A 14,623-nucleotide genomic window follows, 5' to 3' on the forward strand; every position below is an offset into this window, starting at 1 on the left:
GACTTAAAAATGGTTACGACAGTACATTTTATGTAAAATATATCTTACCACAATTAAAAACAAAAATGCATTTTAAAAAAGGAATGAGGCATCCTGCACACTATAAGACGGATGAACCCTGGAAGCAACACGCTTGGTGGAAGAAGCCAGACACAAAAGGCCATGGCACGTGGGATTCATTTGTACCAAACTCCAGAACGGGCACACAGACAGAGACGCTGAGCAGGCGAGAGGCTTCCAGGCCTGGGTCAGGGACGGGGTGTGGACCGCCGTGGCTCGGCCTGGTCAGGGAGTGGGTGTGGACCGCTGTGGCTCGGCCTGGTCAGGGAGAGGGTAGGGACCGCCGTGGCTCGGCCTGGTCAGGGACGGGGTGTGGACCGCCGTGGCTTGGCCTGGTCAGGGAGGGGGTATGGACCGCCGTGGCTCGGCCTGTCGGGGACGGGATGTGGACCGCGTGGCTCGGCCTGGTCAGGGAGCCGGGTGTGGACCGCCGCGGCTCGGCCTGGGTTAGGGATGGGGTAGGGACCGCCGTGGCTCGGCCTGGGCCAGGGAGGGGGTGTGGACAGCCATGGACTGGCCTGGGTCAGGGAGGGGGTGTGGACAGCCATGGCTTGGCCTGGTCAGGGAGCCGGGTGTGGACAGCCATGGCTTGGCCTGGGTCAGGGAGCCGGGTGTGGACTGCCGTGGCTCGGCCTGGGTCAGAGAAGGGGTGGGGACCCCTATGGCTATGTGGATCTTCTCACACTGATGCAGCTCAGGCTGTGGCACAGACTACACAGCTCTGGGAACAGGCTGAAGATGCTTAAATGTGCATCTGAAACGGGCAGATTTTATGGTATGTGAATTACATCTCAGAACAAATGTTTAAGAAAACAGTCTTGACAGTCGACGCTGCCTGGCCCAAGAGCCACCCAGAGGCCTCCAGGCTCACGGGAACAGCAGGTGGAAGGCCTCCCGGTCCCCTTGGGTCCCCAGAGCTCCAGAGACTGTTCTCCCCATCACCTCCCACAGCATGGCCTCAAAGGCCTGCTGGTCAGAGGGAGCCTCAGGCCCAGCCTGGCCCAGGACCGGCCAACGCAAGGACGAGCGTGCAGGAAACAGGTCTTAGGGCCTGGGACTGGCTGGCTCCTGGGACGCCTGCCCAAATCTTATTCCAACCTGGATGGAGTGAATCTGAGGCTAAGTGAGAAGTTTTAAAGCAATTAATTTTAAATGATCACAGCTTTACTAAAAGCTGTGGCTACGGTTTCCTCCTGACTTTGATTATAACCTTCCAGCAAAACATTCGCCTCGCCAAAGCAAGTCTGCATTATTTTCTATTCTTGGCATGACCAGAAAATATTCTTTGATTTAACATTTGATATGTTTTGTTCTCAAGGGCAAGCCCCATGAGAAGAAAAATGTACCCCAGCAGAATGAGATATGACTACCTGCTTCCATTTTTCTTCCTGGTTGGTTCCTGCTCAAATGTTCTGCATTCATTTAAACTCGAGGCCACGTCTCTGACGTTACACGGCTCCCACACTGTCATCCAAAACCCAGCAAAGTCACCCGCTGGCCAGCGGCTGCAGCTGCAGGCGGAGCTTGACTTGGGTCTACTAGAGACGCCGAGGGCTCTGGGCTTGGAAGAAGGGGTCCTACCCGGCACCGAGGCGCAGGGGACGAAAGCCAACAGATTCTAGGAGCCAAAGGAGTGAGAGCTGAGGAAGCGCCTCCACTCGTATCATCGCCCTTAAACGTGCCTCAGCATTTGAGGACAAGCGTAAGATGCCATAACTCAACACAACGAATTTCTAGACAGATCCATTGAAAGACTAGGGGTGGAGAAAACAAGAAGTGTCTTTTTGGCTTGGTTGGTTTTGCATGAAGAAAATACTTGAATTCCTGGAGTGGCCAGGCCCCCCGTGTGGTACCTCTGCTTGGGCCACGCAGCCTGCTCGGCGCTAAATGCAGACAGCCAATGAGCAGAGTCAAAACCTGGGGGAAAACGCACGGTCATTCACACACGGGCCTTCTCGTGGGACCAAAGAGCATCGCAGACAGACTGCAGGCGTACTCCTGGAGAGAACGGCGGAAGGCACCGTGCTGCTCCATGCTGTCCCGTGAGCTCGGAGACGTGGAAGAACAGAGAACGGAAGAAGCTTAAGTGTCATAAAGAAAGCTCCCCCCACCAGGCTGCAGAGACAGGCTCCCGGGGGCTGCCCACGGCCCTCCGAGGCTAGGAACGACAGCCACACGTGGAAGGTGTGACAGCTCAGTAGCTCTGGCCAGGCAGGCCCAGAGCAGGGCAAGCCTGGCGGAAGCACCGCCGAAGCGGGGGCACAGGGCGCCAGCGATCAGGACGACGGCCGGGCACAGAGTGGCCATTCATTACCCACAAGCACAGGAGACCAGGGCCACACTACGCTGTTAATCCTAGCAGCCACAGACGACTACAGATGGCCGAGCCCAGCCGCCAGCATTTGTCAGACCTCCTCCTTCCTGCCAGGGCAAGAGCGAGGATGGGTCCAAGTCCCTCACCCCCACTCAAGCCCCATCACTGAATCTTGGCAAAGTTCTAACTCTGAAAGATTTATACTGTAAAATGGATCAGAGGAAAATACCGCCCAGAAACACCATCGCAGGGGCTAGGGCGGACAGGCACCCTGTCCACTCACACTGAGAGAGCCAGTGCTCCGGGGGCTGGTCAGCACGGCTCGGAATGAGCGCTGACCCTCTGACCTGTGTTCTGCTCACTCTCTACTCCACTGTCAATCTGCAGGGGGAGGACACCGTGCTGGTGACCTGTCACCACCACCCCTGACAGCCTCGGGGCTGGCACATGGCTTCATTCATTCGGAACTCATCGGGTGCCTCCCACAGGCCTGGCTCTGGTCATGGCACTGAGAACACACTGGTGAGCCAGACGCTATTCCCGCTCGCTCCCACAGAGGACAGAGGCCTCGACAAGCAAGCACATCAAGTGCATCGGCCAGCGCATCAGACGGCACACAGGGCTTGCAGGGAACAACGGGACACGAGAAAGGAGGAGCGCAGAGAGCCAGGGACACCAGGCCAGTAGGTCCGAGGGGGCCTATCTGAGGAGGCGACACTCAAGCTGAGGCTTCAGTGAGGAGGGTTCAGATGGTGCGAGAGGAGGGAACAGCAGATGCAAGACTGGCCCATCCAAAAAGGAGCAGGCCAGTGTGTCGGGAGGCCAGGAGACAGGGACAAGGCTCGCAGTGGGCAGAGGCAGACCGAGGTTCTCACGAGGGCAACGAGCAACCTCAGGACAGTCTTGAGGCTGAGAGTGGACCTGATCTTATGAACATCCATCCCTCATGTGACGCATGAGCCGAGGGAGGAGGAGAGGGCAAGAGGAAGGACAAGGTCCAGGAGGCAGGATTCTGGGGACAGAAGCCAGGACTCAGCCTCCAGAGCCATCTCAAGAAGACCAAGACGTGCGAAGCCTCTGGGTCATGAGGATAACGTGAGGATTCACAGACCCAGGTCACGGGCAGCAGAGCGGCTTCCCAGCCCTGTCCAGGGAGCTGCAGTTTCCTCGGCGGAGGGCTGGGGCTGCACTCCCCACACACCCCGCTTCACTCAGCATCGCTGCACACACCCCGCTTCACTCAGCATCGCTGCACACACCCTGCTTCACTCAGCATCGCTGCACACACACCGCTTCACTCAGCATCGCTGCACACACACCGCTTCACTCAGCATCGCTGCACACACACCGCTTCACTCAGCATCGCTGCACACACACCGCTTCACTCAGCATCGCTGCACACACACCGCTTCACTCAGCATCACTGCACACACACCGGATTGTAGCCACAGGCTGGCAGACCCTCGAACGCCGTTCCCTTCCACTCAAAAGAAAAAGCCACTTTTTCCTCACTTCCCCGAGGGGAAGGCGCGCATCTGATCTATTGAAGGAAAAAGAGCAGCAGCCTGGGGCCCATCGCCTCCATGTGCTCAGGTCTTGCATTAACACCCATAAGAAGTGCCTCCATTTCCTCTCCTGAAAACAGGAAACTCTCAGGCTGCCCGCAGCATGGACCAGTCGGGAGGCAGCAAGGTGGAAATGTCTGACCCTCATCATACAGCCGGGGCCCCCTGCACCCAGTGACGCTGTCCGCCAGCAGGCCAGTGAAGCCATCTGAACCATCTGTGCTCCCACATGTGCCCGTGGGCCCAGGGAGTGCCGTCAGAAGGAACAGGAGGAGAAGACAGGCGGGCGATACCAGGGTCCTGGTCCACAGAGAGGAGAGTCTCTGAGCCACACACCCTTTATGCCATGCGCTTGCGTTAAAGGACCGTCTTTCTACATAAAAGGAACATGTTTTAAAGCCCTGTCTGTGGAGTCCAGTGCACTGAAATGGGTGTGAAAAGGCAATTCCCCAGAGGTGCACTAGCGACTTCCTCTGGAGGGAAGGGAGGGGTGAGTAGGGGCCTTCTACCTGGTCTGTGACGTTCTATTTCTTCAGGAGTAGAATGCATACTCGTGTACTACATGTACTGTTAAAATTAATGAAATGGTACATCACAGGAGGGCATCTGAGAAGTACCCACCAAGACCCTCTGCCCAGGCGTGTCAGTTCTAGGGGCTCTCCTTACAGACACACAAGCACACCCACCAAAGACGTCTGCTCTAGAAAACTCACTGAAGAAGCATCGGGAGCAAAAACGGTAAAGGACAGAAATGTCCATCATTAAGACATTAAGAAATGGTGGTCCCGGTGTACAACGGATTTCCACGTGATGTTGAAAAGCAATGATGTATTGTGGTGTGTGTGTGCTTAGCCGCTCAGTCGTGTCCGACTCTGAGACCCCACCGACTGTAGCCCCCCAGCTTCCTCTGTCCGCGGGATTCTCCAGGCGAGAACTCTGGAGTGGGTGCTGCCTCACTATAGGGGCGGCAGCGTGGCGTATCCAGTGAAACAGTGCATGTGGTGTTACCATCTTGTTTACAAAAAGAAGAAAAGGAAGAACAAGAAGAGGAGGAGTCGACGTATACACAGGCGCCCTGTCTCCACGTTGAGCCCGGAAGCGGCGCGGGAGGGGGCGGCGGCCGACTCCCGGGACGGGCGACGGGGGACCAGGGGACAGCGAGTGGACGCCTTCCGGGCACCGTGCGGGTCTCTGAGCTTCCCCAACTTGTGCTGCGAACGAGTGGCAAGTGTGTCACGCACACGCGCGGTAAGAAGACTAAAGCGCTCGGCGTCGCCGGGGTGGCCCCTCCCGCCCCCGGCCCCCGGCCCCCGGCCCGCGGCCGCGCTCACCGCCGATGATGGTCCGGATGAGGGACGCGTGGCCCGGGCAGTCGACCAGCGTGACCTGCAGTCGCGGCTCGGGCTCGGGCTCGGGCCCCGCCCCCGGCGCCGGCCGCAGGTGCGCGGGCAGCGGCACCGAGAAGCAGGAGAAGCCCAGGTCGAGCGTGATGCCGCGCTCGCGGCTCTGCGGCTGCTTGTCGAAGGCGGCGGTGGAGGCCGTGGTGCTGAGCGCGCGCGCCAGCGCCGTCTTGCCGCTGTCGATGTGGCCCAGGACGCCCACGTTCACGTTCACCCGCCGGCCCGCCATGCCGCCGCCGGTCCTCCCGCTAAGCCAGCCCGGCCGCCGCCCGCGCCCGGCTCGCGCGTTCCGCCGCCGAAGCTTCCGGTCCCGGTCCGCCCGCCGGGGCGTCGGGGAGCCGGGGCCGCCGAAGCGCCAGACTGAAAGCAAAAGGAACGTCCCGCGCCGGGCCCGCGGCCCCCACGCTCTGGCCGTGCCGCCCACAGGAAAGGGGTGGCCCCGGGTCAGCGGCACGGACCACACTTCCAAATGCCTGCCTGGGCCCAGCAGGTGGCTCTCAGGAGAGATCGGCAGGGTTTAAAGTGCCCAGAGGGGTACTGCACGGACGGGCTGCCACTGCTCAGCTTCAGCCAAGCATAGCGGCTGGGACTACCACCCCCGCCTGTCAAGAGTGTTTCTGTATGAAATTCAGGAACATTTGCCTGGTGAACCCCTGATGCTTGGGGATGTGGGCTGCAGCCATGACCTGGCCGGACTTAAATCTAAACGCTCACCGGCGGCAGAGCTGAGGCTTTAGGCCAGGTCTTCCTGTCTCCAGTCCCACCGCAGCCGGCTCACACGCCGCTCCTTCCCCAGCAGTGGGCCTCGGGGTGGGGCCTGAACCCCGTCGGGGAGTCCAGCCCCATCTCCACAAGTGCCAAGGAGATGGAAGCTCTGGGTTGTCTGAAAGTCGTCCAGATTAAGACTGTATCCTGGGGCCGGCGGTGCCTGGGCACGAGCAGGGAAGGACAGAGCTCTGCCTTGGCAGGTGTGCCTGGAGGAGTGTGAGGGACACCCTGCAGGAGCTGGAGTGCCGTTGCCAGCAAGACGCAGGTCCCATCATGCCTGCCTCTCTGTTCTTTGTCTCTCTGCTGGCTTCTACCCCAGGGAAGCCACTTTGCTTTAGACCAGCCTGGTGCTCTGGTGCTCACCTCTGTCCCAGTGGGCTGAGGACCTTTGCGTATCTTTGCTTGCCCCCAGGAGAGCACATGCAAACTGTTTGTTGAGGGGAGCCACCCCCAAACCTCCAGCCCACAGACACCCTCCTCTGCCGCAAACTCCTGAGTCCCAGCCTGGGTTCCAAGGCTGGGCCCAGTCCCTGGAAAATGATTGACAGGGAGCGGCCTGCAGAACTGCGATTATTTGGGATTTCTTCTTAATGTTAATGCAATGCTGGTTCCTTTCTGTTCCTTTAATGCTATTTTGTATTAAGGTAGTTCAAAGTTCTTTACAAACAGCTAGTAATTAATTCAACTTCATTAAGACCAATTAATCCAGGATTAATTATAAATTTGCCCAGAGGAAGTTATTATACTTTGCTCTTCGATTTGAGTTTTGGTTTTAAAGATTCTTTTAGGAGTGAAATGGAAATTTCTGTCTTCTCTGAGGCTATCCACCTTGCCAGTGACTGTGTTAACCATGTACCTTCCTTGGCATGTCCCATACTAACCTCGGATCAGCTTGTCACCAGGCCACCACTGTGCTCCATGGCACTGCCAGCGCTGAGCAGCTCTGCTAGTGCCCCCTTAGCTGCAGGGCGGGAGCTGACGTCCTGGCAAGAACTGGTCCCCACAAGCTGGAATCACGCCCCATGTCCCCCCCCACCGCCCCGCCCCATTTCTTCCACCTGAATATGGATACAAGCTCTTTAAGGTCTGCAGGGGTCAGGGTCCTCTCCCTCCTCAACTGTCCTCAGAGGCACCAGGCTCTTCTCCGGGTCACCACAGGGGCTGACCCAACTCTAGCTGCAGAGAAGGACCTGAGACTCGGGTCCCTGTCACTAGCCATGGCCACTGGTTCGGCAGTGAGTGTGTGACCCAAGTTAGCACAATCAGAGAAAAACCTGAAATCTTTTCCCAGGACAAGCAGTACCAAAGTATGCTCTCTGATACGGACTAAAACCTGTGGAAATCAGTCTGGGCTGTGACGGGACCCCTGCGGGGAAGGCTGGCCGTGCAGAACACTGACCTCCAAAGATGTCCACGTCTTGGAACCTGTGACAGTGTTGGCCTGCACGGTAACAAGACCTGGCAGATGTGACTCAGTTAAAGATCTTTAGATGAAAAAAAAAAAAGATCTTGAGATGAGGTTGAGGGGGGAGGCTTATCCCAGATTATCCCGTGGGCCCTGGGAGAGAGGAGGGAGAAAAGGAACCAGAGATGGTGAAATGAGAAGACGTCGCTGGCCGTTACTGTCTTTAAAGGTGGAAGCAGGACATGAGTCCAGGAGGTGGGCAGGCTGTAGAAGCTGGAAAACCCAGCCTGTGGGAGCTCCCTGGAGCCTCCAGAAAGGAACCCAGCCTGCCCACACCTGGACTGTAGCCCAGTGAGGCCTGTTTTGGACACTGATAGGCAGAACTCTAACAGAATGCATGGGACTTGTCTTATGACACCGTTTGTAGGAATTGGTTACTGCAGACATAGTGAACGAATATAGACGTTTAACTAGACTGTGGAGTCTATTTTCACATTTATTAAGTTAGTGAATGGCTCATAATTCCCTCCCACCTGGTCAGAGGAGCACAGTCTGACAGCTAAGACTTTACACCGGAAACAGCCTGACGGCCTGTCCTCTGGTCAGACCACGCTCCCCTGACCTCTGACCCCACTGCCACATGACATCAGTGGGATGGGGGTGCAGCCAGAGCCCTGGAGACCTGCAGGCTTCAGCTGCTTCCCCAGCATGTTCTGCCAGGTTCCCCCGCTGCAGTGGGGCGTGTCTGCTGGCATGGAGACAGGTCCCAGCAGAGAAGGCTGGCGGACCTGACCCAAGCCCCAGCCCCACTTTCTGCCTCAGGCTCCACAGCAATTCCCAGGAGAGTCCTCAGGGGAAAGCAGGGCAAGATGACTGGAAGGCAGCACACACACAGCAGGCAGAGGGCAAAGGGACGGAGAGCCCGGATGCCACTCTCTGTGCCGCTTCCAGTGCTCAGGCCCGGTGCCAGAGGCCTCACTGAACTCTCCTGATAGCCCTCGGCGGTGCTGCTAGGGCTGTTTCCCCGCAGAGGGAGGAGGGCCGCGAGAGGAGGCTTGCTCAGCCTCCGCTCCCTGCCAGCCAACCCCCGTTTCATGCAGGCCTCTCCAACCCCAATGACATGAGCCGTCTTCATCATTTACGCAAAATCCAGGCAGACACAGTGTTAAGTTCGACTTAAATAAAAGTATTTCCCCATACACGGAAAAACATTTTCACTTGCCATAAATAGCTGGGAACCACAAAAATCTCAATAAAAAGTGAGACTAGCAAGTATTAAAAAGGGAGAGTCATACTTCACCCCCTAAGATTCACTGAATTAGAGTTAAAAAGGCACAGGAATTCCCTGGCCAGCCAATGGTTAGGACGTGGGCTTTTACTGCGGTGAACCGGGATTTAATCCCGGGTCAGGGATCACAGTTCGATCCAAGCTGTGCAGCCAAAAAAATAAAAATGTTAAACAAAAAAACAGGATTAAAAAGGCAGCAATGCTCTCACCTTGTGGATCAACGTCATTTGGTTGGTGTCATTGCAGCACCTCCAGGGTGCCGGCAAAATCATCTGTCCCTTCTGTCCCCAGAAATCAACCTGGAGGTGAAATAACAAGCACACCAGTGCACTTGGCAACAATCGGAAAGGGAGGTCATTCCAGATGCTGGTGAGAACGTGGGAATGTAAGACCAGAGACGAAGCCAGTTAGCTTACAAGGGGGCCTCCTTCAACAGGGCCTTCGGTTGGCTTCGATTGTGATTGCTTTGGATCTTGGAGTCACGGCTCTGAAGTGCACCCCAGACCCTGGGAATGCTATTGCTTACAATCAGCGTCATAATCTTCATCGTGCATTGTATTCTCTCAAAAGCTTTAAATGCGTGTTCGCAGCCACTAGCCACCAAGCAAATGATCTCCCTGAGACTGAAATGTCAGGAAAAGAATGAAGTATGAGTTAAAGAATGTGAACCTGACATCGTGAGCTGTGAGCACCGCACAGAGGCTCAGCAGAAACTGCAAGGGCTCCAGAGCGGTAGCTGAGAGTAGCATTAATGCCTTAAATTTCTATCGCCTCTCTCAGGCTGAGACACTGATCAGAAGGAGGAAATTGTTAAAAAAACAAGACAACAGGCCCCAAATACAGTCACTGCTGCTAAGCCCAAAGTCACCAAAACTTACAGTTTCAGCTCTCCCCTGTGCATGGGCTTGGCCCCCCTGCTCGTATGCTGAGGGCTATTTCTGGATGCTCTATTCTACTCCATAGGTCTGTGTCTGTCCTTATGCCAGTGCTGCACTGTTTGATTACCGCAGGCCATTATTAAATGTTCTGTTAGTTAGGATACGCTCTGAGCGCTCAGCTGAGGCTGGAGCACATGATGGGTGCGTGGCTCCACAGGGTCCCCGAGTGACTGCCTCCCTCTATACTCAGCAGTCTTCTCAAGGTGTGGAGAAGGCAGAGGCAGGCTTGACCTGGACTTGGGGGTTCAAAGGTCAGATGCGAAAGACTTCAAAGCAAGGAAGGAGCAGAAGCGTTGGAAACCAAGAGGCTGAGATGATCAAGCCTGGATGAAGAAATGAGGGATCAAGGGACAGGTGGTGAAACAGCAAGGGTCAGGGGGTTGGAGTGAGAGAGCGGGCGGGCCGGCAGGCAGGCCAGGGCCCACACAGCACAAGCTGGGATGCAGTGTCCGCCCCAGACCTTGTATGTGTCACTGCACAGGCCCACGGATGTTAAGCCCCAGGGTCTGCGCTGCTCACCCTGCAAGTGGGGCAACGCTGGCTGGGTGTGGGGACGTAAAGGGCCGCCTCAGGAGTCTCTGCCAGCTGACCTGTCCCCTTCAGCCTCAGGTGGACACTTCCCATGAAGTGGCAAAGATGACGCGGAGACCCAGGACCAAGGCTCTTTGCTGTTATTTCCCGTAAAGGTCAGGACTAAGTGTCACTGGGCTGTCCACTCACATTTCTGCACCAATCACTATTCTGGGGATGAGGGGACACTTTGATTGGCCAGGCCAGGTTCCCGTGTCCATCCCTGAAACAAAGCTGAGGGAGGGCCAACCCATCTAAGCCATGTGATGCCCAGAGAGGGAAGGGTGATTCTCTACAGAAAATGAGAGTGAGGGAGGTCGGGAGGTAAGAAGGCTGCTGGGCAGGCATAATAATCAAGTCTACTGCTGTGGCCTCACCGACCTTCATGCGCCTTGGAGACTGACCCGCTACATCATCTTCTGCTGAAACAGAAGGAACCCCCGACTCTGCGGCCAGGCCCAGTTTCTTTGCACGCTGGACCTGCGGTCCAGGCCTGGAAAGGCATTTGCTCAATTTGTGATTTTGGACAAACTCCATCCTCCTTTAGGGCCTCCGTTTCCGCACCTGTAAAAAGAGAATGCTGGGTCAGATCAGATTTCTGAACTCGTCTTTAGCAGGAAAAGAAGGCAACAGCTCCGGTGGAAGAGGAGGCGGGGGACAAAAGCTTCCACTCACCGACAGAAACCATTCCCCAGTCTGGTGAGATCCAGTGTGTAAAATACACGCAGCACATCTGCCCGACTCTGCGTGAACGTGGGGGTTCAGAACCGGAAGGAAGCCTGAGCTATGAGCCCGACACTGACGCTAAAACGAGGAACAGCAGCGACGCGGTCTGCGCTTTCACAGTGCCTGCAGTCTAGTGGGAGAGACCAACACTGACCGGCAGTCATGCAAGTAACTGGAAAGCTAGACTCAGCAGTTACGATGGAGAAGTACGAGGAGACACGAGAGTCAGCAACTCTGCGGCAGGATTTGACTTCAGGGCTGCCTCAACCCGGACGCAAAAAAGCTCCCCTGAGCTCTGGGCAAGTCCCTCATTTCTCTGGACCTGAGTCCACTTATCTGTGGCATGGCAAAGTACCATCTGCTTCTAAGGACGTTAGCCTATCATCAGGGTTCCGTGTGGGCATTACCATACCACCTTCTGGTGCCGTCCGCGGCTCTCCAGCTGGTCCAGGTGGCCCGCTCTGGGCTTACACACCAGGCGGGTGTACCTGCTCTGGCACCACACCGTCACAAGCTTCCCAACTAAGGACTGAGCTTGTCATGGCTGCAGACTTTGTATTTAAGTCTGCATCGCAGTGCGCTGGAGTGTCTGGCTCAGAGCAGGTGCAAACCAATGTTTGTTGAACGAATGGGTGGATGGGAAGAGTACGCTGTTCCAGGCAGCGCTGACATTATCATGGAACGGACAGGACGCAGCCGCGGGATGACCGTCTAATCTGAGGGATGGGATCCATGCCTTAAGTCCTCAGCAGAAATTCCAACTGCTGATTACTTGCTGCGCGTTCTTGGGTGAGTTGCGGGGCCTCTTTTCGCCCGCATCTTCATCCGGACTAGGAATTACACGAAACGTCACCCACAGCCAACTTAATCTAAGTAAAGGGAGAGGTGGAGGCGAGGGGAAGCAGAGGAGGACAAGCCCCTGAGGAAGCTGAGCAGGGCCTGCCCGAAGACGGTGAGAGAGTGGCTGTCAGAAAACTGCTCAGCCGGCGCAGGTCGAAGCTTAAGTTCTAAACCTGTCTGTTCATCTCCAACTCCGAGGTCGAGCTTGAGCTCCGCAGAGCGGTATCGGTTCGAACGCGCTCACGGACCGGAAGGCGCGGTGAAGAGCGGGACGCGCAACCCTAGTGAGCTACAGCGCCGCCCCTCTAGTCCCTACCCAGGAAGGAAGCGCCGGCCGCGGGGGAAGCCAACCCCGCGACACCGCCGGAAGCTGGTGGGCGGGCCCTACCGGCAGCCGCGACGGGCGCAGCCAGGGGCCAATGGAGCGCGGAGGCGTTCCCGCCGCGGCCAATGGGACGCCGACCTAGGCGGGACCAACCGCCTGGTAACGGCCTCGTGGTAACAGGGTGCGCGCTGCCTGGGCTCTGCGGGCTCCGGGGCTCCGGTTGTCAGGATGAAGATCGAGGAGGTGAAGAGCACCACCAAGACTCAGCGTATCGCCTCCCACAGCCATGTGAAGGGGCTGGGGCTGGACGAGAGCGGCCTGGCCAAGCAAGCGGCCTCGGGACTCGTGGGCCAGGAGAACGCGCGTGAGGTGTGGCGGCGGGCGGCGGGCCGGGGGCGCTGAGGCGGGCCTGGGCGGGGCGGACCTGGGACCCGGCGGTCGGCGCGGCGCGGGAGTCCGCGGGGAGAAAACGGGCGAAAGCCTGCTCTCCCGCACCGTGCGTTTCGGACACAAACGTTTAAACCGCCAAACAGGAGTGTTAGACTTTGGGGATTGGTTCTGCGGTGTGTGGGGGGGGGGGGGGGGGTCTCTGCGGGCCCCAAATTGGGGTTTCTGGGAGCGCATTGGGAGGCTCTGGGATTTTAAAGCCGGAAAGTGACCAGCCTCGGCAGGTGACGGGTACCGAGTCCTTTTTGACCTTTCCAGTTAAAGCCCACATCTACTAAGTGATGATGGTGCCCAGTCCTCTCACCTACATTGTTGTCTCAGAACTATTCAGGCTCTTTTTTTTTTTTTTTTTTTTTCAACTGTTGTTTTTTTGTAGATGAAAAAATTCAGGGTGAGAGACCTGGCCACTCAGTCCACTGGCCGCTCAGTTTAGTAATAGCAACACTGGAGTTCGTGCCTGTGTGTTTCTGACTCCCGAGACAGTGCTCTCTGTGTAGTACGGTACCCCTCAGCCCATTGCCCGTGGACCTCTGCTGTGGCTCAGCAGCTGTGTAAGTCCCGGTTAAGACTCTTGCCCTCTAAGAAAGGGCCAAAGAGAAGCCTTCGTTTTGAATACCATCCTTCCAGAGGGGAAAATGTGACAGGATAAGGTGACTGAACTTTCTCTTTATCCAGCTTCAGCTGTCTTGAGAGGCTGTCCCTGCAAATAGCTGTTGAGTGATCTCCATGTGCTAAGCAGCCTTGTTTCCATTGTCATATTGCTCCCCTCCATCCTTATACTGTCCCTCCTCTACTTTTTTATGACACTTTTCTGACATACAACAAAATTGGAAGACTTGTGTACCTGTGTGCCCAGTTTCTACAAGTAACATTTTGCACGGTTGCTTTATCTCCTGTCTGCTCATTTATCCATCCAGCCGTCTGCCTTTGCATTTCAAACTCAGCTGCAGACATTAGTATACTTTACGGTAAATATGTTAGCATTTGTACCTCTGTAATGAATTCTGTTTTCGGATGAGAAAATTGTGTTTCACAGAGATTAGGTTATGGGTCTGAGATTACTCAGCTGGTGATTGGTAGAGCTAGGATTTAAAGCCAAGGCAACCTGACTCCAGAATGCATGCTGTTAACTCGGATGCCGTGTGCCTCCATATGAATATGAGCTTCCCAAGGATAGAGACCGGGTGGTGTTAAACCCAGAATCTGGCTTACTATAGGGACTCAGAATTTATGTACTGATTTATTAGTCATCCCACCTCTGCTGCCAGGTCCTTGTTTGAGTGGTCACATCACCAGCCTCCTTGATGTTCAATAGCCTCACCTGAAAAATGAGAGTTACAGTTTTTTAAAGGCCCTTCCAGTTCATACTTTTTAAATTTTGGAATCCACTGGAAGTGTCTCACTGTAGAGAAGGAGCCTAAATGGAAGAATATTAACGGGAGGAGGAAGTGTGTGAATAAGAGTACATAGACAAGGCTTGAAAAGTCTTCTACCTCTTTTGAATTGCCCAAAGAGTTCCAATGCTGAGGATTATGATATCAGAGGTTATTATGGAAAGACCACAGTGGCTCTTTTATCTTTTTAAAAATGCGACCTCTGAAGAATATCTTCTAGGCTGTGTAAGTGTACTGTGCTTTTCCAGCTGAGGCAGAAATGGAATAGAGCACATCCACATGCTTTCCTTGAACGTGTGTTTTTGAGGGGCTGTCTAAGTGTGAGAGCAAGATACATCTCCATAGTCCATGGGGAAAAGAGAGAGAAGAGTTAGATGTGTTCACAAGACGTTGTCAGCAAGGTACTGCCCAGGGAGAAAAGCTGTGACCTGCCTTGAGACAGATAGAATGCACCTTGCCAGAGAGTCATGCTTTAAATCAGTGTAAGAGATCTTGTGTTATGTAGTCTCAAGATACAGGTGTTCAGGGAGTGTGACTTTCTCAGCCTTGCTCCAAAAATATTCTAAAATGCATAAAATCAGTA

General features: G+C 55.5%; 2 protein-coding genes and 1 long non-coding RNA gene across 5 annotated transcripts in view; 1 reads left to right on the forward strand and 2 right to left on the reverse strand.

The window, feature by feature from the left end:
• The window catches only part of EEFSEC (eukaryotic elongation factor, selenocysteine-tRNA specific), a 110,702-nt gene extending 104,898 nt beyond the window's left edge, over positions 1–5,804 (reverse strand). The window contains exon 1 of one of the 3 annotated variants that reach the window (XM_006078844.4): positions 5,271–5,787. In XM_006078844.4, coding sequence (XP_006078906.3) covers positions 5,271–5,568 — 298 coding nt within the window. In that variant the 5' untranslated portion in view covers positions 5,569–5,787. Of the gene's footprint in view, positions 1–5,270 lie in introns of all 3 variants that reach the window. The other 2 variants (XM_044934063.1, XR_006547486.1) reach the window with 2 other exon arrangements.
• Positions 5,805–7,990: 2,186 nt separating this feature from the next.
• On the reverse strand, positions 7,991–12,232 carry LOC102389990. Its single transcript, XR_329339.4, has 2 exons — positions 10,984–12,232; positions 7,991–10,872 (listed from the first exon to the last, which is right to left on the reverse strand). It is a non-coding gene; the product is annotated as an uncharacterized LOC102389990 (long non-coding RNA).
• Positions 12,233–12,343: 111 nt separating this feature from the next.
• Positions 12,344–14,623, forward strand: part of RUVBL1 (RuvB like AAA ATPase 1) — a 31,537-nt gene continuing 29,257 nt past the window's right edge. Inside the window, exon 1 of the mRNA XM_006078843.4 lies at positions 12,344–12,568. Within this exon, the coding sequence (XP_006078905.1) occupies positions 12,428–12,568 (141 nt within the window). The 5' untranslated portion in view covers positions 12,344–12,427. The remainder of the gene's footprint in view (positions 12,569–14,623) is intronic.

Source organism: Bubalus bubalis, chromosome 21 (genome assembly GCF_019923935.1).
Source record: "Bubalus bubalis isolate 160015118507 breed Murrah chromosome 21, NDDB_SH_1, whole genome shotgun sequence".
NCBI lineage: Eukaryota > Metazoa > Chordata > Mammalia > Artiodactyla > Bovidae > Bubalus > Bubalus bubalis.